This window comes from Pyrus communis, chromosome 8 (genome assembly GCF_963583255.1).
Source record: "Pyrus communis chromosome 8, drPyrComm1.1, whole genome shotgun sequence".
Lineage (NCBI taxonomy): Eukaryota > Viridiplantae > Streptophyta > Magnoliopsida > Rosales > Rosaceae > Pyrus > Pyrus communis.
In genome coordinates, this window is record NC_084810.1 from 367352 (window position 1) to 389087 (window position 21736).

General features: G+C 37.1%; 4 protein-coding genes across 5 annotated transcripts; 1 reads left to right on the plus strand and 3 right to left on the minus strand.

Moving 5' to 3' along the window:
- Positions 1-428: 428 nt before the first annotated feature.
- Positions 429-2135, plus strand: LOC137742591 (probable WRKY transcription factor 35). The gene is made up of 3 exons (XM_068482500.1): positions 429-810; positions 986-1126; positions 1463-2135. Exons 1-3 carry the CDS (start codon positions 731-733, stop codon positions 2031-2033), a joined length of 792 nt encoding a protein of 263 aa, XP_068338601.1. The 5' UTR covers positions 429-730; the 3' UTR covers positions 2034-2135.
- A 3067-nt stretch (positions 2136-5202) lies between these two features.
- LOC137742667 (ATP-dependent Clp protease proteolytic subunit 5, chloroplastic-like) lies at positions 5203-8545 on the minus strand. The gene is made up of 9 exons (XM_068482591.1): positions 8254-8545; positions 7564-7680; positions 7350-7464; positions 7152-7244; positions 6969-7014; positions 6795-6867; positions 6235-6269; positions 6048-6136; positions 5203-5722 (listed from the first exon to the last, which is right to left on the minus strand). The coding sequence occupies exons 1-9, from the start codon at positions 8379-8381 to the stop codon at positions 5483-5485; spliced, it is 936 nt and encodes a 311-aa protein (XP_068338692.1). The 5' UTR covers positions 8382-8545; the 3' UTR covers positions 5203-5482.
- A 532-nt stretch (positions 8546-9077) lies between these two features.
- Positions 9078-13221, minus strand: LOC137742541 (uncharacterized). 2 transcript variants are annotated; one of them, XM_068482438.1, is made up of 7 exons: positions 12684-13221; positions 11216-11979; positions 10165-10798; positions 9972-10072; positions 9774-9863; positions 9551-9678; positions 9078-9467 (listed from the first exon to the last, which is right to left on the minus strand). In XM_068482438.1, exons 2-7 carry the CDS (start codon positions 11873-11875, stop codon positions 9323-9325), a joined length of 1758 nt encoding a protein of 585 aa, XP_068338539.1. In that variant the 5' UTR covers positions 11876-11979; positions 12684-13221; the 3' UTR covers positions 9078-9322. The 2 variants fall into 2 exon arrangements, with proteins under 2 accessions (XP_068338539.1, XP_068338540.1); XM_068482439.1 differs by having other exon boundaries at positions 9084-9377.
- Positions 13222-16389: 3168 nt separating this feature from the next.
- On the minus strand, positions 16390-16977 carry LOC137741772 (NAC domain-containing protein 89-like). The gene has a single exon (XM_068481490.1). It carries the CDS (start codon positions 16975-16977, stop codon positions 16390-16392), a length of 588 nt encoding a protein of 195 aa, XP_068337591.1.
- Positions 16978-21736: the final 4759 nt, after the last annotated feature.

A 21736-nucleotide genomic window follows, 5' to 3' on the forward strand; every position in this document is an offset into this window, starting at 1 on the left:
GGGGGCGTAATACCAATACCTCCACTTAAAAATGGTTACGTATAACTGACTCCACAATTTCCCAATTTGTTTGGCCAATATGTTTTACAAATTACACTAATTTGGGAGAGAAAAATTAGAACTTCGTTTAAGCAAACATATTTATTATCAACTAACCTATCACACATCTTTGAATATTCCGTAGATAGTGGATATTAGATTTGCTTGTTACATATAATTTTCGTAATTCATCCACTGTATTTCTATAAGGCTGCATTAAAAGGTGTATGGGGCCAACATGTTAATGTTGTCCATGGAAAATATCCCTTTGCATGGCTCTAGTCTAATTAGTGGGGCAATAATACTGGATATGTGGTGGGGTGGGGCTATATGCTAATAGAGAGAAAGAGAGGGAGGAAGGTGGAGGTGGTTATATGTGCAGTGCATATAGTAATTGTTCATAAATTTATATTAAATGAGTGAAAAGAAAGAGAGAAAGCAACTTGGAGGGGTTTCTGTCATCTCTTAGCTTATCCTCCTCGTTTGCTTTCCCTTTCCTCTCTCTCTCTCTCTCTCTCTCTCTATCTCTTCTGTTTCTCTCTCTTAATCAATTGGACAACTCTTCTGTCTCATCTCGATCCATTTCTTCCTTCTTTTTAGTGTCATTTGCTTCTGCAGCTTCCTTTCCTCCGTCCCCAGAAAAAAGAAGAAAAGGAAAAAAGAAGATAGAGCATCACCAAGGAGGAGGAGCATGGATGAAACCCTTTCTCCAGAACCAGACTCAGATGTTTCAAAAAATCTCAGGCCAGAAAATCAGCCATCCAAAAGAAGGTAGGTACATATCTATCTAAACCAAACAAAAAACGATGTACCGAAACAAAGGGAGGAGTGCAGAAGGAGTAACTGGGAGCGTGAAAATCACTGCCTTTTAAATTTGATCATAAACTTGTATAAGTATTTTTGTTATTTTTATTTTTAACATATACATGTTCTTGTATTGTTGTAGGAAGGTGGCTCATGAGAAGACTGTTGTGACAGTGAAGATAGGAGCTAATGTTGGGAAGCTAAAGAACGAAGGGCCGCCTTCCGATCTTTGGTCATGGAGGAAGTATGGCCAAAAACCCATCAAAGGATCTCCTTATCCAAGGTTTTATATTTTTCTCTTTTCTCATGATCAATCACTCAATGGTCTGACATATTAATTGTCAATCTCCTCTAATCAAATTAGGAAGTCCTCATACAAAAAGTGAATTTTCACACCCATTTTCATGAACTTTTACAAGGGAGAAGTGCACAAGGGGAAAATCACTACCTTGATTATTTGTACTCATGCATGTTGTCATCTATGATCATGTATCAACAAAATTTGGAAACTTTGGTTAGTATATGGTGGGATTTCACAATATGTTTCAGTTTTGTTGGTATTTTTGTTGATACGAGTGGTTTGCACCGTGACTGACCGAGCAACCACTCGATGATGCAGGGGATACTACCGTTGCAGTACATCGAAAGGTTGCTCGGCGAAAAAACAAGTGGAAAGAAGCAAAACTGATGCTTCAGTTCTCATAATTACCTACACTTCCAGCCACAATCATCCAGGTCCTCCTGATGTGAATGTGATCTCCACCACCCAACAAGAACAAGAAGATGATCAGAAGCAAGAGCAAGAGCAAGAACAAGAAGATGATCAAGAACAAGAACAAGAACAAGATCAAAAGCAAGATCAGGATAAAAAACAAGATCAAGAACAAGAACATGGGAAATTGGAAGAACACTTCCACTACATCGAATCCCCAATCAGATCTTCCCAAGACGAACACATTTTTACGGCTCACGACACGAGTTTTGGGTTCTTGTTGGATGAAGAGCAAGAGCCACTGTCACTATCATATTCTCAGCTGATGAGCTTCTCAACACCCAAATTATCAGAAGAAAACAATGACTTTTTTGATGAGCTTGAAGAGCTGCCAACATTTTCATCCTTCCCAAGCTTCATGGGGAGGACTAACAATCTTTCCTTTGGAATTGAAAGGATTCCCTCTGTCCCTTCTTGATCCATGTGAAAATTAAAACGTTTGTTTTTTAGTGTTTTTAGAACTATGTACCTAAAATATATGTATTGTCAATAATATATGTCATCTTCTTGTTCTTGTTCATCCCACACAACCCACTACCACTTGTTTTTTGTTAGCATCTTTTACAATTTTTTTTTTCTAATATTTGGGTTCACAAAATGAGAAAAGTTGGATCACTTTGTCATCACACTCGTGAGAAAAAAGTTAATGATCGAGTGGGGGTAGGTTTAAGTCACTTCAACACTGTCCTTCTAATACATACATACACATGGTCGAAAAGAATTTGTATGCATCTGGAATGAAATTAGCAGCGATGATATTTTAGTCAATTACGTATTGTTATGGGTAAAAATCGAAACGCATGCACATGTTGATTGGCTAGAGAACCGCGTCCATGATATGCACTTGGAATGCCACAATGTCAATATCTTACTTGATTACACATTCGCATGTAAAAGAATCGAAACACATTCTTAAAAATCAAAACACGTGACGCTACTTAATCAGCTTGGGAACCGTCATTTTAGCAAGCACTTGGAATGCATCAATGACGATATCTAAGTCAATTGCACACTATCGAGCAAAAAAATCAAAACACACAACAATACGTAATCACGTCAATACAGTTAAATTTCTCTCGCCACACTTTGAGAGGTGCTATCTATAAGTTAATTAAAGATGGCACGAGGTGCACGTGTGCTCATCACACATCTTTTGGAGATGTGGTGTTGTTAGTGAGTGTTCTCTTTTTCTTGAGTGGTTTTGGTTCGGTGGAAGAGACGTCCTCCGTCCTGCTTTCCAGAGAGTTTTAGCCTTGTGGATGGTTGCTTTCCAATAGGATCCTCTTCATATTCTTTTGGCAAGGATCTTGAGGATTAGTGAATCGTGTCCATTTATCGTACATCGTGCGATTAATTTTGTCAAGTACTATTTGTGTTTAATTTTAAAAAAATATATTTAAAATAATTTCTAACACACGATATACAATAAACGAACATAATTTACAAATTTCTGAAATTCTTACAAAAAAAATCCATTCGGATTCGGTTGATTTGGTGGAGGGAGCGACGGAGGGAGAGATGTTTGTTTGTTTGTTTCTTTGCTATTTTCTTTAATTTTTTTAATAAAATAAGGATTAGGTACTGGAATCTGTGCAACCCACAAAGTCTACGTTTTATTTGTTTTTTTTGGTGTTTTATGGTTGCAGATTCCTTTACAAAAAGCCAAACATCAAACTATAACAAGTAGCCATCTCTGGACCACGCGTGCAAGTCACGTGCCGTACAAGTCATTCAAGCTTTTGAAGATTCCAATCATCAATCATTATCCTTTTCTACCACTCTAAGTTACCAGCGTTAACAGGTTTAAACAAGTTCACCACCACCGTTAAAGGAGAGAAATTCTCGTGCCTAACATCAGTACTAGATATACTATTAAACCCACACACAAAGGAGTGCAACTCTTACATTGACAAGGTTCTAAAAGATGCTAGGCGCCAGTCGGGTAGCAGACAGGAACCAAGCGCCTAGGCGTCTAGGCAGGGAGGGGGCCTAGACGTTTTTTTTTTCAATTTTAATTAAATTTATGGGTAAATCTCAGTTTACTACCCTTAACGGGAGACTTAACAGTCAGACTAACGGATGTATGGGATTATCCTAAAATTAACACTTTAGAGAAATTCCACCAACGAACCTTTAGGCCGGCACCCATCCGAATTATTGGCCCGGCACCCAGCCAATCCACTCCAGTCAAGCAGATAGGCTGGCACCTAGCCTAAGCTGGTCTCTAGGCCGGCTCAGAATGTGTTGAGCCCTTGCCAGACCTACATGACGCCAGGCGATACCGCCACGCCTCCCTGAGCTGAATTCGATGCTCTCTACTTTCCTTTCACCACCACCCCAACTCGAGCTTCCATATCCAAAACCCTCCCTGTCTATCTTTATCTCTTTCCGCCTCTAGAAAGCTTCAATCTTCCCCTTGTCTTTGAATTTGGGTCGAGACGAACTTGGCTGATCTCACATAGGTCTTGGCGATTTGAAGAGAATATAAAGAAGAAGGGAAGAAAAAGTGGTGAAACTGTGCTTGACCACACAGTTGGAAAATCAGGGAAGAAAAAGAAGAAGGGAGTCCAAAGAGACCATTTTGAGAAAAGTGGGAAGAAGAAGAAAAATGGATCATGCCAGAAATTAAAAATCAAATTATTATTTTATAATAAAAATTAATAATATTTTAATAAAATTGACTAGGCTATTTAGTTTTAGGAGTGGAGATGCATTTGGCCTATTACGTTCATTGTGGTCTATCACTGTTCACTGAGTGGATTAAATAGGCTGGGTGCTGTCACATTTTTTTAGAGGTGGAATTACTCTTAAGTACGACTCTGAGATGAAAAAATTTTCATGTTCCAAATGTTAAAAACCACAAAACTTTAGGGTAATAAACTGAGATTTACCCTAAATTTATTGTATAACATATAAATAAATGTCTACTTATACTTAAAAAAATATATAATTATAATATATAAATTGCAAAATAGAATGACATATAGATTATAAAGTATTAGAACAATTGAAAAGGAACAAGCATGTACTGAGTGTGAATCCAAGTATTAAACAAGTTTCTTACAATTTATTTAAAAAATAAAATGCAAAATAAAAGTTATTTATTTTATGCCTAAGTGAGAGTCGCCACCTAGACTGATTTAGGCACCATCTCTTAATTTTAAAAGGCTTAAGAATTAATCGGAATGATAACCAGCCGTCTAGCGTATAGGCGGGGCCTATATAGCGCTAGGCGAGTGTTCTCTTTTAGGGAATTGGATCCCATCCGAATCCACTTTAGGATCCCCATATCTTAGTCATTCATCATGTATCGTGCGATCAGAAATCATTTGACTTTTTTTTTTTTTAAACTTAAACACAAATAGTATCTAACCAAAACTAGTCGCACAATGAACGATAAACAGTTAGAATGTGAAAATTCTTAGGATCCCCACAAAGTGGATCCGGAGAGAATCCCCCTTCCCTCTCTTAGAACAATGTATCTAGTTGTAGGGGATCATTTATTGGCAAGCGGGTCTGACAGTGCAACCGGTCATACCATTGAACAAAAAATTCAGGGGAGAGAGGTGTAACAAGGAAACTACTGATTGACAATGCCAGAGGGTTTTGTATCCCTTCTTTATTTCATATCAGAAGAGGATGCTTAAGGATACCAAGAGAAATTTATATTCTTTCATGATTCAAGTATTATTTCAGAGGAAACCAACAACAAAACTAGCGTTTCTCTACACTGGTTGACGGATATTAACGCCATCCAGCATTAAAAGTTAACCCCGTAAATATATCCCTCTCCTCACCATACAACTCTACAACATATAAAGGTCGTTACTTGCAACAAACCGTAAGGTTCGGACACTAGATTCACCTCTAACTGTCTATAACCGTCTGCTCAGCAGATTCATCTTCAATCGCAGTTGGGGCTGCCAAAGGTTGGAAAGCTTTGAGTGGATTCGATATAACGCCATCTATAAGCCCGTATTCTTGGGCTTCCTTCGCACTCATGAAGAAATCGCGATCCGTGTCTTGGTTGATCTTTTCAAGACTTTGACCAGTGTGGTAGGCGAGATAACCATTCAAGTTTGCCTTATGATGTAGCATCTCATTTGCCTGCATAGAATGACAACTGCTTAAAGATTTGATGACGGGTTAAAAACAAGACACGCCAACCAAGAAAATAGCAGACCAAAGCCTTCTACAAATCTTCAAAATCTAATCTTAATGGCAGGTTAAATTTTCAAGACATCGAGAGTTCTACTTTAACATATAAAGGTTGAAGTACCAAAATAGACAGGCATGATGACCAGCAATAAAAGATTGAGCAAGATGCGATTGCTAAAGTAACTTGAGGTCCCACTATATAAGGAGATAGGTTAATCCTTTTTGGCTTTCGGTTGACACAGATAGGTTTCACAACTGGAAACAAATAACATACCTGAATATCGATGTCGGTTTGCCCACCTTGAGCTCCACCAAGAGGCTGATGGATCATTATCCTCGAATTTGGCAAGCTGTACCTTTTTCCTTCAGTTAATTAATGCAGCAAATATGAAAAGTACTTAGCACACTTTAGGACACAAAACCACAAATTATACAAACCACAGGTCTACAGGAATTGCTACCTTTGGTACCGGCGCTAAGCAGGAAAGCTCCCATACTGTTTATGAAAAAGCAAATACATATATCAATTACTGGTCAGTGGCAACAGACATTCTGTTTCGGTTGCTAACATTAGCAACAACCACGAAGTAAGAAATCTTGCCATCAATAAACAGCTGAAATTCTGAAGAACTAGCTTATATAAGAAGTTACATACGAATAAGCTTTAAACAAATGTAATCGTTCACAAACTAAAGCTTAAATCTGCATCAGCATCTCCACTCATACAACGAGAAGAATACCTTAAACTTTTACTTTTTAAATAAAATGGGAGAAAACAGTACAGTAATAGCCAGCAGCATCACTCAGAAAGACAATAAAATGGAGGAATCGAACGAAAAAAGATTAAGCAAATCAAGTCAAGAGTATCTGTGAAGCAGCATAAAAAATTGTGTTTAGAATAAATTTCATTCCCAAAGCTACTATTTGTATCCATATAAGCTAACACTAGACACATACAGAACACTGGAAGACTCATTAGTAGTAACTGGGGAAGAGAAGAGTCTATGATAGAGGCAGGTACCTAGCAGCAAGTCCAACACATACTGTGGAGACGTCAGGTCGGATATGCCTCATTGTGTCAAAAACGGCCATACCTAGGTAGATAAAGAGCTAGTTATTCAAGTAACATATAACAATTGCCTTATGAACAAAAAACTGTAAACATAGCAAGACAATTTTGTAAGATAGATTGTACCAGCAGTAACAGATCCTCCTGGTGAATTTACATACATCACAATATCCTGTTCAGAAATCAGAAGAGACTAACTGATCAATCAATTGAAAAAATCCATTCAATTCCAAAAATCACTGCAAGAAACATGCGAGAGAGAGCGAGAGAGCAACGATAAGCAAAGAGCAGAAATAAATTAGTACAGACCTTCTGAGGATCAACAGCATCAAGGTAAAGAAGTTGAGCAACAATTATGTTTGCCATATCATCATCAACTGCTCCCCCACAACGTATTATTCTCTGACAGTCATGTAAACAAGAGAAGCATTTGTTAAAAGAAACTAACTACCGATGCAAAACACGCCAAATTAAACAGGAAGAAAAACACAAATAGCTACTCCTTACATATTGGAAAAGCTGACTAATAACACTTTGAAAGCGTTCTTGCACCATGGGGGGTGGCCCCTGTCCCTGTGCATACGCAGGGAAGTATGGTGAAGATGGAACTTGCACATCCTCCCTACAACATCAAATTCATAGTGACGTACAAACAAATGAATGATATGCACAACCTTTCTTGTCCGGGAAAATATTAATAATGCATGCACACTAAATCCACCTTATGGACCAAATTCCTTGACGAGAATTCTTTTCCGCCGGTGTCCAAAATTCACCAGAGTAGATAGCTTTCACTGGAGAACTCTTTTTGCTGCTCCAAACTAAATTTTTAAACATCCTGCAAACCATTATAACCATAAGGTTTTATCCGACCCCGCTAAATGGGAAAAAATAAAATAAAATCTTTCCTTTACGTTGCATTCACATTTAGCAAATTAAGCAAATTTCCATGAACAAAGCAGAGATACAAAATCTACAGAACTGGGTTTAGCAGAAATTTAAAGTCTCTGCATCCCATATGTTTAGCTTAAGCTGAATAAGTTTCCCAAACGTCTAGAAACACACAAAAAGAACACATAACATTGCTTTCGATTATCCCATCAATTTTCTCACCAATTACCTGGCTTTCTGGGTTTTCCGCTATTTTCCAAATTATAAAACATCAAATTTCTCATCTTAACCAATCCAAATAGTTCTATTAAAGTATTAAAAAAATATATGAAATTTCACTAACTAATGAAAAAAGGACTACCCCAAGCAAAAGCTCCCCGCTTTGCGAGAGTCGGGGAGCGTCTGTCGTACACAACCTTATCCTGCTTTTGTTTTCACGACTCGAACCGTGACCTTGCGATCACAAATGAACAACCTAGAAAAAATTTAAATGCAGAGAGTGAATTTGAAGCTAAATTACCTTGAAGGAAGGCGTTGGAAGGGGAGAGAGAGGGCCTTCGGTTGGGGAGAAGAGCTAGGGTTTGGAGCGAGGACGAGGGAGTTGAATCTGAGAGCAGAGGCGGAGGTGGAAACACAGGTCTGCGCCATTTCTGAGTTGGTCGGAGTGTAAATTGTTGGGGAAGAAATGACGAAGTTGAATTGTTTGGCGCCTTATCTGCAAAAAGTAAAGAAAGGAAGGAAGCTCACACGGCGGCAGGCTTCAGGGAGAGTGGAGCGTTGGAGCAAGCAACACCTTACCACCTTTCCACTCTGTAATTATCTTCCACCCGATTCTTAACTTTATTGGGCCTCCTCCTTCCAAGCCTAAAGCCCATGGGCCCATTAAGATGTAGCCCATAATTTGTAGGATTTTTATTTGGAATTTAAGGACGAAAACACAACTCGGGTAAAAAAGCACACGAGTAAGATTTTATTTTTGAAATTGATCCTAATTTTTTTAACAAGCGATACATTAAACCACTTTAATCAATAACTACAAATTAGGGATACACAAATGCACTGTGCAGGACGCATTGTCCTCGTCAACTAGTCTAACCAATTTTGAGGGCTTGTTGATATCGATTCTACTCATAAGCACTTATGTTCCAGGTGCTTTTATCATAAACATCTAAATATTTTTATTAAAAGTCCAAGTACCCAAGGAAAAATACTTGAAGTCCTTCCCAAGAAGCACATAAACTGTTCTTCTCCAAAAAGTGCTTACACAATACAAGCATTTTTAACCAATTAAAACATTAAATGCAATTTTGCTCAAATGGGAGTGCAAATGCAATAGCATTGAGATGGAAGGGGATTATATTATATTATATTGCAACGGATAAACAATCTGTACTTGTATAAAAATCTCTACTCTGAGTTAAGAATGTTATACCACAAACCCCCTAAATATGTACTTAATAGTTATCAACTACTCTGTGTAGAATCATCAGCATCCCCCGCCATCGCCGAAAGATGCTATTGAAAAGAATGGAATGTTGCCTCACCCTGCGGCATGCAACTTCAAAGCTAGAACAAGATTGTTGCAGACATTAGCATGCATTTTCTACCGCCGTCTTTTCCTGGATTGCCTTGTAGCACTTAAGACTGCAAAGAGGAAGCTTTGACTTAGAATCCCTATACTTGTATGGATTGGTACACGATGGACCCGCACAATTCTCACGCTGAGAAGGATAGCTGAATTTCCATGCCACAAGAAGTTACACCCTATCAGGAAACAGGCATAGAGATTGCCTAAAACTTGCAAGAAAAGTAATTACCTGCAGGGTTTAGCGTCAAATAAACCAGGGAGACCCATGTCGTTAGAGAAAGTCACTATAGTACCCGCAGGGCCCATCACAGTTCTAATGGTGTTTGGTGGAAGTGTCAACGCATTAGCAGCCCTCTCCTGCATAAAATAACGAGTGATAAGACCGAACTGCTAGCATGTTACAGAGACAGAGAAAGAGGAAGGGAGGGAGATCATCTCATAGGTTTCAATACCTGTGCAATTTCTTCTTGTCGCTTCTTTATCTTGTCTTCTCGTTTCTTCCTGCTGGAATCTTGACCGAGAATTTTTCTAATAGCCTCAGCCTACATAATTCAATAACAAGAAATAACTACATAAATAAGTCTGATTTCCACTTCTAACTCAGAAGAAATTAATGGACATGATGAAAGTAAGGCAAATAACAAGCATACCTCTGATTCTCTAGCAGCCTTCTCAACCTGCATTCTTCGTCTCTGAGCAGCCTCAGCTTTCTTCAGTTGCTGCTCCACATCTGTAAGTTTTTCCTTTTGCTCTGTGGTCAACCAAAACAATAACATGTAAATATTACAATTAACTACAGTAACAAAAAATTCAAGTACATGAAATCATGGTGGAAAAGCTCACTTCTAGATGGTGCAGGTGGTAATCCGTCAGGAAACTCAATTAAGCTTGAACCAGGGGCGGCATCTTTGCCTGACTGAAGGGCCCTTTGACGAGTTGTGAGAGTCATTTCCTTCTTACCATCCATCAAAGAATCAACAGCTTCCTTCTTCTGTTTCTTTTTACCTTCAAGCTCCCCATCAGATAATGAATCTTGTTCTTCCTCATAATCAGTGTCTCCAGATACTCTATCAGTTCTCGACTTCCTTTTAAGGTCTTTATCCAACCTTGATGCACCGGCATTATCAATGTTGGAAACTGCAGAAAGTTTTCTGTGCTTCCTGCTTGATTCATCATCATCATCTCTATACACTGTAGCAACCTTTGATATTTTCAGTTTCTCCAGATACCGAATCTCATCATCCTCTTCTTCATCTCCAAAATCTCCATCAAGGACGCGCCTCTTAGGCACTCGCTTGCTCTTCCGAACTGATTCAGATCTATCGCCTTCCCTTCCAGAGGTACTCTTTCCCGCTGTCCTGCCCATCGAATAATTATCTCTCCCAAGACTAACACCACTTCTTGAGAAATCCTTCCATGGAATTCCTTTTAAGCCTCGCTTCTTATCCAAAGGAGAATGATTATCGTCCGAATTTCCCTGTTATGGAAAAATTTGTTTAATGAAAATATCTTAATAGACTAACCATAACATATGCATTTATTATGCTCATACGCCCACATAATTGCAAAAGATAAATTTCCATACAGAAGGAGATTCCAAATATCCATTTATCCAATTAACATGATCCACTTGGTGACTAGTAGACTATCTGCTCTGGTCAAACAAACAAGCAAGTTGATTACCACAAATTTTAAACACAAAATTAACATTCTTTCTAATAAGTACACTCAAAGTTCAAATTTTTAACAAAGACAATAAGGGCCCATAACACAAATGCATATGCATAAATCTCAAATACTATGATGCAAGACCTCAAAAACTTAAAAATCCTCTTCGTATAATTGGGAAGATACTGAGTCCCTGATTCAAGCTAAGAAGAGCAATAGTTATTACCAGAAGATTTTGCTTCTGCCGTGGTCTAGACACATCTGACAATCGAGCAGTCTTTGTAGAAGACCCACCCTCCGTTGTACCATTCAATGTAGAGTTGGCCTGAATTGTACGTGTGACACCACCAACCTTGAGCTTAACCTTTTTAACCTTGTTCTCATTTCCACATCCATCTAACCCTGACAACCCAGTACTTGGACTTTCACCATTTCTCCCATTAAATGCATCATCACTTATTGACTCCAATATCAAATCATCCTTCATTAAGCTTGAGCTCTTCCCATTAGCAGGGGCAAGGCAACCTTCGTCAGAACGCTTGTTATTGCTCCCATTTTGTCCTGTCTCATTCTTGTAAAACAAATTACATCCTCCACCCTTACTATCCTTTTTGTGAGATTTTTTGCCATTACCTGCAGCAGAAGACCCCCTGGCCATGCATTCATTAAGACTTAATTCTTTTCTCTTTGAATTGGCATCACAACCTGCATTCTCATCACTAGAGACCTTGCTCTGATCATCCGAAGGTGTAGTTGATGACAACGGTGAATGATCATGGAGTTCAGTAAATGAATCAGGTCGAGGTCGACGAAACGTTTGACTTCTCTTCTTTCTTACAGCACTGCTTATACTGTCCAGTCTATGATTATTGCCCAAGTCTTCCATGAGATAATGTTGCTACAACTCAGTTCTTCCGATGCCACTACTTATCGAAACATGAAATAAGAAAAATACAACGCCAACAAGGTACTCCAGCGAAGCCAAAAGCCCTACCCAGAAAAAAGGAAACATGTTTAATTCCGAACAAGAAAATCGTGTGCTGTCAGTAACACAACAGCACGTAGGAGAAGGGTGTTAAGCACTCATAATATGACACCCGTGAGAACAACAACAAACAGCGAATTAAGCCATGACATCCAATTAGGAAGGGAAAGCAACTCAGGTTGACAACAACACAAATTGGTATTGCTAGATGATCAGTATGCAGCTGAAAACCCAGAGTCCTAGTAGCTAACAGATAACTAACAAAAACAATAACAATCAAACCGATGACATTCAAACACGATAGAACGAGCATTACAAAACCCACAACCCAACAAAAATAAAAAAAGAGGTGGGATATTGCAAAAACTCTACTAATTCCATAAAGGGCTGCAACGAAAACCCCAAATCAACCAACAATTGAAAGAAAGTAGCAGAATTTAGAAGCAATTCGAAATCAAGTCCACGAATTTAGGAAATTAAAAGCAACCCAGCCCCAAAATTGCATACCTCCAAACCTAAAAAATACACCAATTTAGAACATAATCAAGACAAGGACAATGGCACACACTCATCGTTCATCAGAAACAAACTGAAGACCACAAACAAACACTCACCCAAAAACCCACACACAACAGATTGAAATCTAAATACCCACATAAAAAAACCTAACAAAATAAACAAAAACACAACCAATAGACCGATCCAATACCTTGGCGAATCGAACCCAATCGGTGCACCACCCGAAGCCGCCGCAGCAGCAAAAGCAATCGAAAACCTCCCGAGAGAATAACAAACCAAGTATAGAGCAGAGAGAATAGAGAAATAGAGAGAGACGCAGATAGAGAATGACGAATTGGGAATTGAGAATTGGGGTGGGGAGAGTAAAAATAAAAAGAATGCGGTGGGTGTCTGGTTCGGGTAGAGAGACAGGCGGTGGAGGAGCTAGGGTTAGAGAAAGGGAAGAAAGAGAAAGAGAGAGAGTTGGAGAATTTAGGGTAATGCGATGAGGAGAGAGAAAGAAGAGAGAGAAAGGAGGGTGGTGGAGAGAGAGGTAAAGGAGAAGAGAGGAGAGAAGGGGACTGGCTTGGCTGCCTAATAACCTTCGAGTTCACCATTTTGCTAATTCCACGACCCAAAAGCCCAAGTTTTTTTTTTCCCCGAAATTCCCCGCTGCCTGTGCCCTTTTTATTTTCTTGTTTCTTCTCCGACTCGCCGACTCGGTCGACTCGCCGACTCGGTCAACTCGCTCGCTTCCAACTCAATCCTCTTTCCCTCCCTCTTCTTATTTTCCCTCCCTTTCTTATTTTCCCTCCTTCTACACACGGTTTACGCTGCAAGTGTATGCGCAGGTTTACTATGCTGCGCACTCTCGGCTTATGCTAGTGTAGACTCACTTTCTTTTATTTTATTTTTACATCCGCGAGGACTGAGACGTTGACCTTTGTTTTTGTCGATTAACCTTTTTTTAGTGTATCATAAATCTAAGAATAAGTTTAAGAATGCCAAATTTTAAAACTAAATTTGTAAATAAATTATGTGTCATTAATAGAAAATAAGCACGTTAATCAACATTTAATTAATAATTTAACTATCAACAACCATATTATTTAGTTATAAATTTGGTTTAAAACCAATTACAACCAAATAATGCTACTTTTTTTTTCATAGGATAAATGAGTTTTATTAATAGTTAAATACGAATTAATATGATAGCGTCACGGTTGAAAAGTTAAACTGATTTTATTGATAGTAAAATACGAATTAATATGACAGCGTCACTATTGAAAAGTTAAACTGGTTTTCAATTATCCCATTAATACACTCTCTTCTTCTTAAAAACATGCTTTTGGCCTAAACCCTGAATTGTAATGTAGGAGACACATATTTTTTATTTGAAAAATGTTAAGAAAACTCTTTTAAAATGTGATTCACCACGACCTCATGTTTTTTGCACAGTATTTTATAATGTCTGCACGAAAATTGTGTCAAAAAAATTAAGGTAAAGAGTCCCACTTTTAAGAGTGTCCTTAGCAGTTCGCTTTTTATTTTGTACATGTAAGCAAATACATGATGTCATACTCGTAGAAATTTGTTTTGTGATTACTATTGATTTTATCAAAACATCGCTATTTATTAATAACCATTATTTTAGTGACACATAACATACACTTTATTACAATAGATCTTTATTATCAAATATCGTGAATTACAATTGATGATTGATTATAAGTAATAAATTTTTTTTAGCGTGATTTACAACTTTTGGGGGAAAAAAAAAAGCTAAAATAAACAAATTTGATATGGGACGACAAAGTTTTGTTTGAAAAAAAAAATTTAAATATCGCTTATGGTTTCTCATTGCATTCATATGGATAAAAAATATGAATGTATATATAAGTTATTATGATCAGCATGGAAACTTTTTTTTACATGGCGAGAGGCAGACAAATGAACTGCCCTAATTATCTCCTCATATATTCAACGAATATTATTATATTCGTAATTGCATGGATCCCTAAAGAATTAAATTGCGACTTTTATACCAGTGCATTCAAAGATGGACCAAGAGTATATATTATATAATTGGGGAAGAGCAATTAACTATAAATTAAAGAATACGCAAGGAATTAAACAAACATTATATAATACTATTAAAGGTTTTTATTACAAATGATTTCTGAAATTGACCATCACCATCAAGATGGTTTTTAAAATTGAAAATCAATCAATGTAGTCTCTGAAAATAGGTGTCGCAAATCAATGTGGTCATTTCGTCATAATTCTGTTAAGTGCTGATGTGACACATAAATGGATCCTTGAAATTGACTTGGATATCAAAATGGTTCCTGAAATTAACCCGCGACATCAAAATGGTCCATGAAATTGAAAATCGATAATGTAGTCTCATAAGTAAGTGTCCCAAATCTTTCGTCATAATTCTGTGAAAAATTCTGTTATGAGCTGGTGTAACATAAAAATGGGCAATAGAAGTCTAATTAAATTAAAAAAAATTACAAATAGGTTTAATAATTTAATAGTTAATAAAAAGTTGTCAACCCAAAAACTCAGTCCTGCAATCACATCCAATCCCAGTCCACATTCCTCTACCTCATGCGTTGTCTATTCTCTAAAAAAAAAACCCTCAACACACCCATCTTTACATACTTCGACACCTTTCACCAAATTAAACCCGGATCAAGATCACCCTTGATGATGGCTTGGCCAATTAGCAACGACTTCTGAGACATATTCGTTAACATTGAGGCGATAAACATCCTCGCAACCTTAATCTTGGAGAGCTTGTTCGACGCTTCCCTAGTGGTCTGATGACTCAAAGAACGATGAGGTCTGTCTTGATGGTATGAGTCAATTTCAAAGATCATTTGTGATAAAAATCGATAAATCTTGTGGGCCCATTTATGTGGCACATCAACATTAAACGGAAATTTTAACAAAATTGTGACGAAATGATCACATTAATTTACAACACTTATTTTTAGGATTACATTGATTGATTTTCAATTTCAGGGACCATCTTGATGGTGATTGGTGAGGGCAATTTCAAAGGGAGGCAGATTCTCTACCCTCCCACTTCCTGTGCCTTTTTGTTTTTGTGGTCACGGTTAAGCCATGTCAACATTTTATATTACTATTTTTTTTTGTCTTATTATCTCTATAAAAAATAATATAAAATATTGACGTGGCTTAACCGTGACCACACAAAATAGAAGGGCACAGGAGGGCACGGAAAGTGGGAGGGCAAAGAATCTGCCTTCATTTCAAATACCATTTGTGATAAACCCTACTATTAATAAATTAAAACTAGTCAAAAATTAATTTGGTATAGCAACACGAAGAAATAAGATTAAACTGCTGTACTGCATCCAAATCTTAATTGGTTGTATATTGCTATTGAATATGTTAATATGTAATGATGTGAGGGTCATCCAACGATTCGGACCAAACCCCAAAAGGACTTGGATTACGTTTACTAGCTCCCACGAGTCCATGATCACCATAATCCATCCCAGAAGTTGGCAAGGCCAGCGGCGGCGTTTGGTTTTCACAATTATATTCAGCCATCTCAGGCGCAGCTGCGGCGGCATTTGGTTCTCGGCATCTAGGCTTTTCATCAGGTACTCATCCACGTTGACGTCCACCGGCAGCTCCCGCAGCCCGTGTATAAATTACTCTTTCCAATTGCAACTAGTAGCACCATAGTGATCATACCCAGAAGCATAATTAATATAATCACATTGATGACAACCCATAGTCGCAACGTCGTCGTTTATGTTCAACTTCTCATCAGTAGTAAAATTACTTGAGCAGCTTTGTCTCTCGGGTTTCACATGATCGATATAATATTGGTTGCTCTAATTCTAATGGTGGCCCTAGTTCTAATTGTGTAGACAATTTTACCTTTTTGTTTCCATTAATTGTCCATTGATTCTCCTTCCATGTCTTTCTTTGCGGCCGTTGATTCTCCTTCGATTTCTTTGGGGAACATACCGTTTTCTTTTGTGGTAATTCTTTCTAAGTCGGCAAATCGCAACCACCGCTTGATCATCATCAGGAATGCTAGCAAGAATGTAAGTTTCCAAGTACCAATCGTGATGGTGCTCCGACCCTTCATTGACATACTTAAACTGTCTTTTTCGACCAATAATCCACTTATTATTAGGGTTTACATCATGATGGACAAAAACGTCTTCGCTGAGTTGTTTGCCGTTCCAAAATCCTTCGGATGCATTCCTTCTATCAATGTGGACACCGGATTTTGACAACTTCTTGAGCTTGCAGAAGAAATAGGCTTGTTTACCGTAGGGCTGTGGTCCTCCGCAGGCATCCCAAATCTCCCAGGGCTGGTGGTCTCCCAAGAGATCAATCTCATGCACAAAGCCAACGTGTCGTGGCACTAGTGGCTGTCGGAGAACAACCTTCCGGTAGAGGAAGAAGTTGATGAGTTCTTGATCAGCTGGCTTAAAGCCAAAAACCCACGTCATCATCATAATCGGCCATTGTTAACTTGTCAAGCAAGTTTGATGCTTGTCTTTTTTTTTTTTAATTGTGATTGGGAAAGAGAGAAACTGGAACATTAGTTAGCTAGGGTTTCAAATTTATTAACTGTGTGTGATGGTTCACCTGATGCGATATATATATATATATATATATATGCATGTGTGTGTGGATGCTTGCGCCTGCTCACCGCCTTAATTAATTAATTACCGCTTGCAATTGGGAGAAGAAGGAAACAGGAAAGTATTTAGTCCCCCATGCACCCGGTTGGGCGGGGATGGCTTTCCCGTTCCTCCTTGACCTTGTCCTTGTTATCTTTTTCTTTGTCTTGTTACTCAAACGGACCTAAAATAAAGGACAATACTTGCATATTCATGTCATGGCTTCTTCAATAACTTTAGAAAACAATTTAGATACACATGTCCACAAAAATAAAATAAAAATAAGACCGGAAATCCATGGTAATACACGTCCCAATCTCTCATTCCTTCAAACAAAAATTGGGTAGACGAAAGCTTAGGCCGACCTTATATAATCTAAATAACACAACCCTAACTTCCTTGAGTCTAGAAAACTATCCTAAAATAAAATAAAGGCCTAAACAATTAAGGACACAAACTAAGAAGAATACTTCTGCAAACTCTTAGCTTCCCTTTCAATAGGCCTCGCGTTAATGCACCTCTCAACATAGGGCAAATGCCCATTCGCTAGTGGCCCTAAAGTACACCCTCCTATTTACGTTTAGGGACAAAACATACAAAACTTAAAGCCCTCTCAACCCATTGACCTAAAGAAAGCCCATCCATATCGAATTATTATGTTGTTAACTTGTCATTTGTTTCCACTCAATCAAGAGTCGACCCATAAATCAAAGTTTCGGTTGAAGAAATCTCATTGATCTTGCTATGTACGTTTCCTTAGGTTTAGTCTGGTATTAGAGATTGGAACCAACCAACCTAATTGAACGTGATTGCAAAGCCACCACTGGAGGAATATCAATCCCCTTGCCTAAGCAAAACCTCATCAAACAACCGAATCGAACACTATATGCATGCGATGAAACAATTATTTCTGTTTATAAATTGCATTTGCAAGGCACTACACCACATAAGTATACTTTTGATGATTTGAAAAGCTTCTTGGAAAACATTCATTGACGTTTTTCTATTGCAATGACTGACACCATTTAATTAAAGACATCGTCGTAGAAGTGACTCACAGCACAGAAGAATATTTATATATCCTTGCTCGATTGACAACAGAAGGAAATATATCTTTAAATCTCTTCATTTTTTTCTCCTTTTTTTTTGGGTACATGGGGTTAGTGCATGAGTTGGAATATCATTCGAAACAAAATGGAGCAACAGATAGCGAACAATATGCAAGTACATAGGATGATTAAGGGGAATGTGAGGAGCAAAAGGACTAGTGTAATGCCCTTGATCTCTATGAGGGTCTCAGCCCTCATCATAGCCTGGTCGGCTCAAAAAGTACACCAAAAGATGCTGGAGTGCAAGGCTTTCATGATTTACAGGGAATGCATATGATGCATGTTGTCCCACCAACACAATACTAAAACACAACCAGACCTTGTCATCATTTTTATTTGGGGTGGTGCTATCCACATATCTCTTTTTGCACCTTTCAATTTTCGACCGTCATTTCAAATAAATTGAAGATGATCAAACGACAGAAATTAACAGAGAATGTGTGGATAGCACCACGCTTTATTTATTTCCATATTCATTTTCATCATGTGACTATTGAAGAAAGTTGAGGTTTCATTTGATCATAAGAAGAAGAACAATCATCAATTTAAGGAGTAACTCAACTACTCCTTATTAACACATGTAAAGTTTGGTAAACTTTTCACATGAGACATATCTTCACATTCCCACACAGTCCCCACGTGGGAGAATTATAAAGTCTAACACGTGAACAACATAAATTAGATTACGAATCGTGGGCTTTACAAATCAACCAAACTACTATGATACCATAAAAAATTAAGGTTCCACCATATTAAAATACCAGCAGTAATTCAACTCTTTATAAACACATACAAACTTTGGTAAACTTTCAATATGAGACACATTTTTTCACATCTCACTGTTATTGATTACACATTCATGCATATATTAAAGCAAACCTTCTAATTAGTAGTTCTAACAACAAGCATTTGAAATCTCACGAGGAACTAAGAACCACCCACTGGAAAGTTTGACAAATTGGTGTTTCTTCATATAAAAGGCTTGAATTTTTCATTTATATATATATATATATATATAATTAAGGTTCTAAAATACGGTAGGCGCTAGTTGGGCGGCAAGTTCAGGCCTAGGAGGCTAGGTGAGAGTCTAGGTGGATTTAAGTATATTTTTTATATATCACACATATAAATAAGTGTCTGTTTATACTTAAAAAATACATAATTTCATTTGGGGATACATACAACAAAATAGAATGTCATATCGATTTTAAAGTATTAGAACAAAATGAAAACACGAGAAAAAGCATATAATATGTGTTCATCTAAGTGTTCAACAAGTCTCTTACAATTTATTGAAAAGAAAAAAAAATGCAAAATGAAAGTTATATTTTTTGTTTAAGTGAGAATCGCGACCTAGGCAAATCTAGACGGCTAGGCGGGTGCTTAGGCAGTCTAGGCGGACACTTATAAAGTAGGTCTAGGCACCTTTTTTTATTTTTCAAACTCCTAAAGATTAATCGGAACCAACCGTCTAACGCCTAGGCAGGAAATTTTAGAACAATGTATTGATATGGTAATATAACGTATGCCACTTGGTTTATACATTTGTTCTGAAATTCATAACTGCATTTGTGGGTGGAAGTAGCTGGTGTTGGCTTTCCAGTGGGGGACGCCTATGATCCACATTCGCCACCAAAGAGTGCCTTTTTTTTTTTACACTCTGGCCAATCAAAAACTATAATCATAATTAATTATGATCATGAACGTGATGAGAATGAGTGCTTTAGCTTTACATTTGACAATGACTTGGCAATATATATTCCTTCTCTATGTAACATATCTATTGCTAAAGAGTCATTGTAATTATTCTTTGAACAAAAAAAAAAAAGTCAGTGTAATTATATCAAGGCATCAAACTGGTGGGAAGTGGCTATATTTTTATGCATTTTTTCGGATCATGGCTGAGAAACGAGAGGACTTTACCTACAAGATTATATCAGTATCTAATATCACAATAACGTTATTTTAAGTCAATTAAGCGTTGTTATGTAGAAAAATTTAAATGCATTACAAAATCTATAACGATATCTCGAATACAATTAAGCTTCTCTCTGAAAGCCATCACCTCAAGGAAGGAAGATATGCCATTTCGGTGAAAACCATTAGGGTTTCTTGACTTTGTAAATTTACTTTGAACTCTACCCTGAACTGGGAAAAGAAAATGCAAGGATAGATGAGAAAATCATGAGTACAGTAAAGCTTTAGTTAGATCGTATGATCCAAGATGTCAAAAAGTCTATTTCTATAACTTATCAACTACTTTCACTTTTCTTAAACTAAACTAGAAGATGAGCACACATTTTATGTGTGAACAATTTCATTTTATTTTTTGTTTTTTATTAAGGAGTGTGATTAGTTTTTAAATTTTTTAAAAAGAGTATAATACAATGATGATGAGATCTCTTAATAAGGGCATATTTTTCTTAATATTACACAATTACCATTTTACCCTCTTTATTTAAATATTGTGTATCAAATGTGAGGGTAAAATAGAAAAAATGGGGATATGATTGTCATAAGGTACAAAATTACTATTTTGCCCTCCTTTTTGTCAAGAGTGTCTCAAAAGTGAGGGCAAAATTGAAAACAAAGTGGCAAAAGGTTGACAATGAGGGTTTTCTTAATATATAGTAAAGATAAAAAATTGCATCTATGTGGACGAGGTTTCTTTTTGGTTTTTTGGCCTATGAATTTGGATCTTCTCTAGATCATAGAGTTTAGAGTTTGAGAATTAGGAAATTTGGGATTTTGATTTTTGTAAAAGAGAGATCAGAACCTTTTATTTGTGAACCAGCAAAATAAGTTAATAAGAAGTGTCAAGTTCAATTCAAATGATTCAAATTGTCTAATTATTAGACCGGACAGTGAAATTCGAGACGATCTCTTTCCTTCGCCTACTGATATATGCTTGCTTGTATGACACTTTTGCTTCAGTTGAGGTACACTTTCTTTTTCGTAAGAGTTAAAAAATCACCTATGGGATGACGACGTGTGTATTGTTTCTATTATATGACAACATTCCCGTTTCTTGGACTCGTGGTTCAAGAAAATTATGATCAGTTGCCATCTGATCTTTAATCTAAAAGAAAATTAATGAAAATAATTTAAAAACTTAAAATTTTAATCAAAATAACATAAAGGTGTTGTAAATGAATAGTATCAAGAATAATTTTTTAAAGTAAAAATATCATTTTCGTTAAAAATGAATAATACCGGAAGTGTTTCGTTAAAACGCATAATCACATTTTTTTTCAAATTATGAGGTCTAAGATAACGAGACTCAATGAATATGACAAGATAATGTAGCACATAAGAGGTTTTTCATGTGTCAATACTTATGATGTATTTTATCTTTGTTTATTCTAAATATATCACGTGATGAGAGAGAAAAACACTTTAACATTAATAAAATAAAATTGTACATAATTATATATCATCAATGACCTGACTATTTTCTGATGCCACATGCTCTCCAT

Bases quoted from the DNA above. Each gene is read 5' to 3' on its own strand.
- LOC137742591 (XM_068482500.1), top strand. From the start codon at position 731: ATGGATGAAACCCTTTCTCCAGAACCAGACTCAGATGTTTCAAAAAAT. The intron at 811-985 runs GTAGGTACATAT...GTATTGTTGTAG, and splicing joins AATCAGCCATCCAAAAGAAG to GAAGGTGGCTCATGAGAAGA. The intron at 1,127-1,462 runs GTTTTATATTTT...TCGATGATGCAG, and splicing joins AAAGGATCTCCTTATCCAAG to GGGATACTACCGTTGCAGTA.
- LOC137742667 (XM_068482591.1), bottom strand. From the start codon at position 8,381: ATGGCGCAGACCTGTGTTTCCACCTCCGCCTCTGCTCTCAGATTCAAC. The intron at 6,868-6,968 runs GTACAATCTATC...TTATCTACCTAG, and splicing joins AGGAGGATCTGTTACTGCTG to GTATGGCCGTTTTTGACACA. The intron at 6,137-6,234 runs GTAGCAATTCCT...AATTAACTGAAG, and splicing joins GCTTAGCGCCGGTACCAAAG to GAAAAAGGTACAGCTTGCCA.
- LOC137742541 (XM_068482438.1), bottom strand. From the start codon at position 11,875: ATGGAAGACTTGGGCAATAATCATAGACTGGACAGTATAAGCAGTGCT. The intron at 9,679-9,773 runs GTATTGAAACCT...TATTTTATGCAG, and splicing joins GACAAGAAGAAATTGCACAG to GAGAGGGCTGCTAATGCGTT. The intron at 9,468-9,550 runs GTAATTACTTTT...ATGGAAATTCAG, and splicing joins TTTGACGCTAAACCCTGCAG to CTATCCTTCTCAGCGTGAGA.
- LOC137741772 (XM_068481490.1), bottom strand. From the start codon at position 16,977: ATGACGTGGGTTTTTGGCTTTAAGCCAGCTGATCAAGAACTCATCAAC.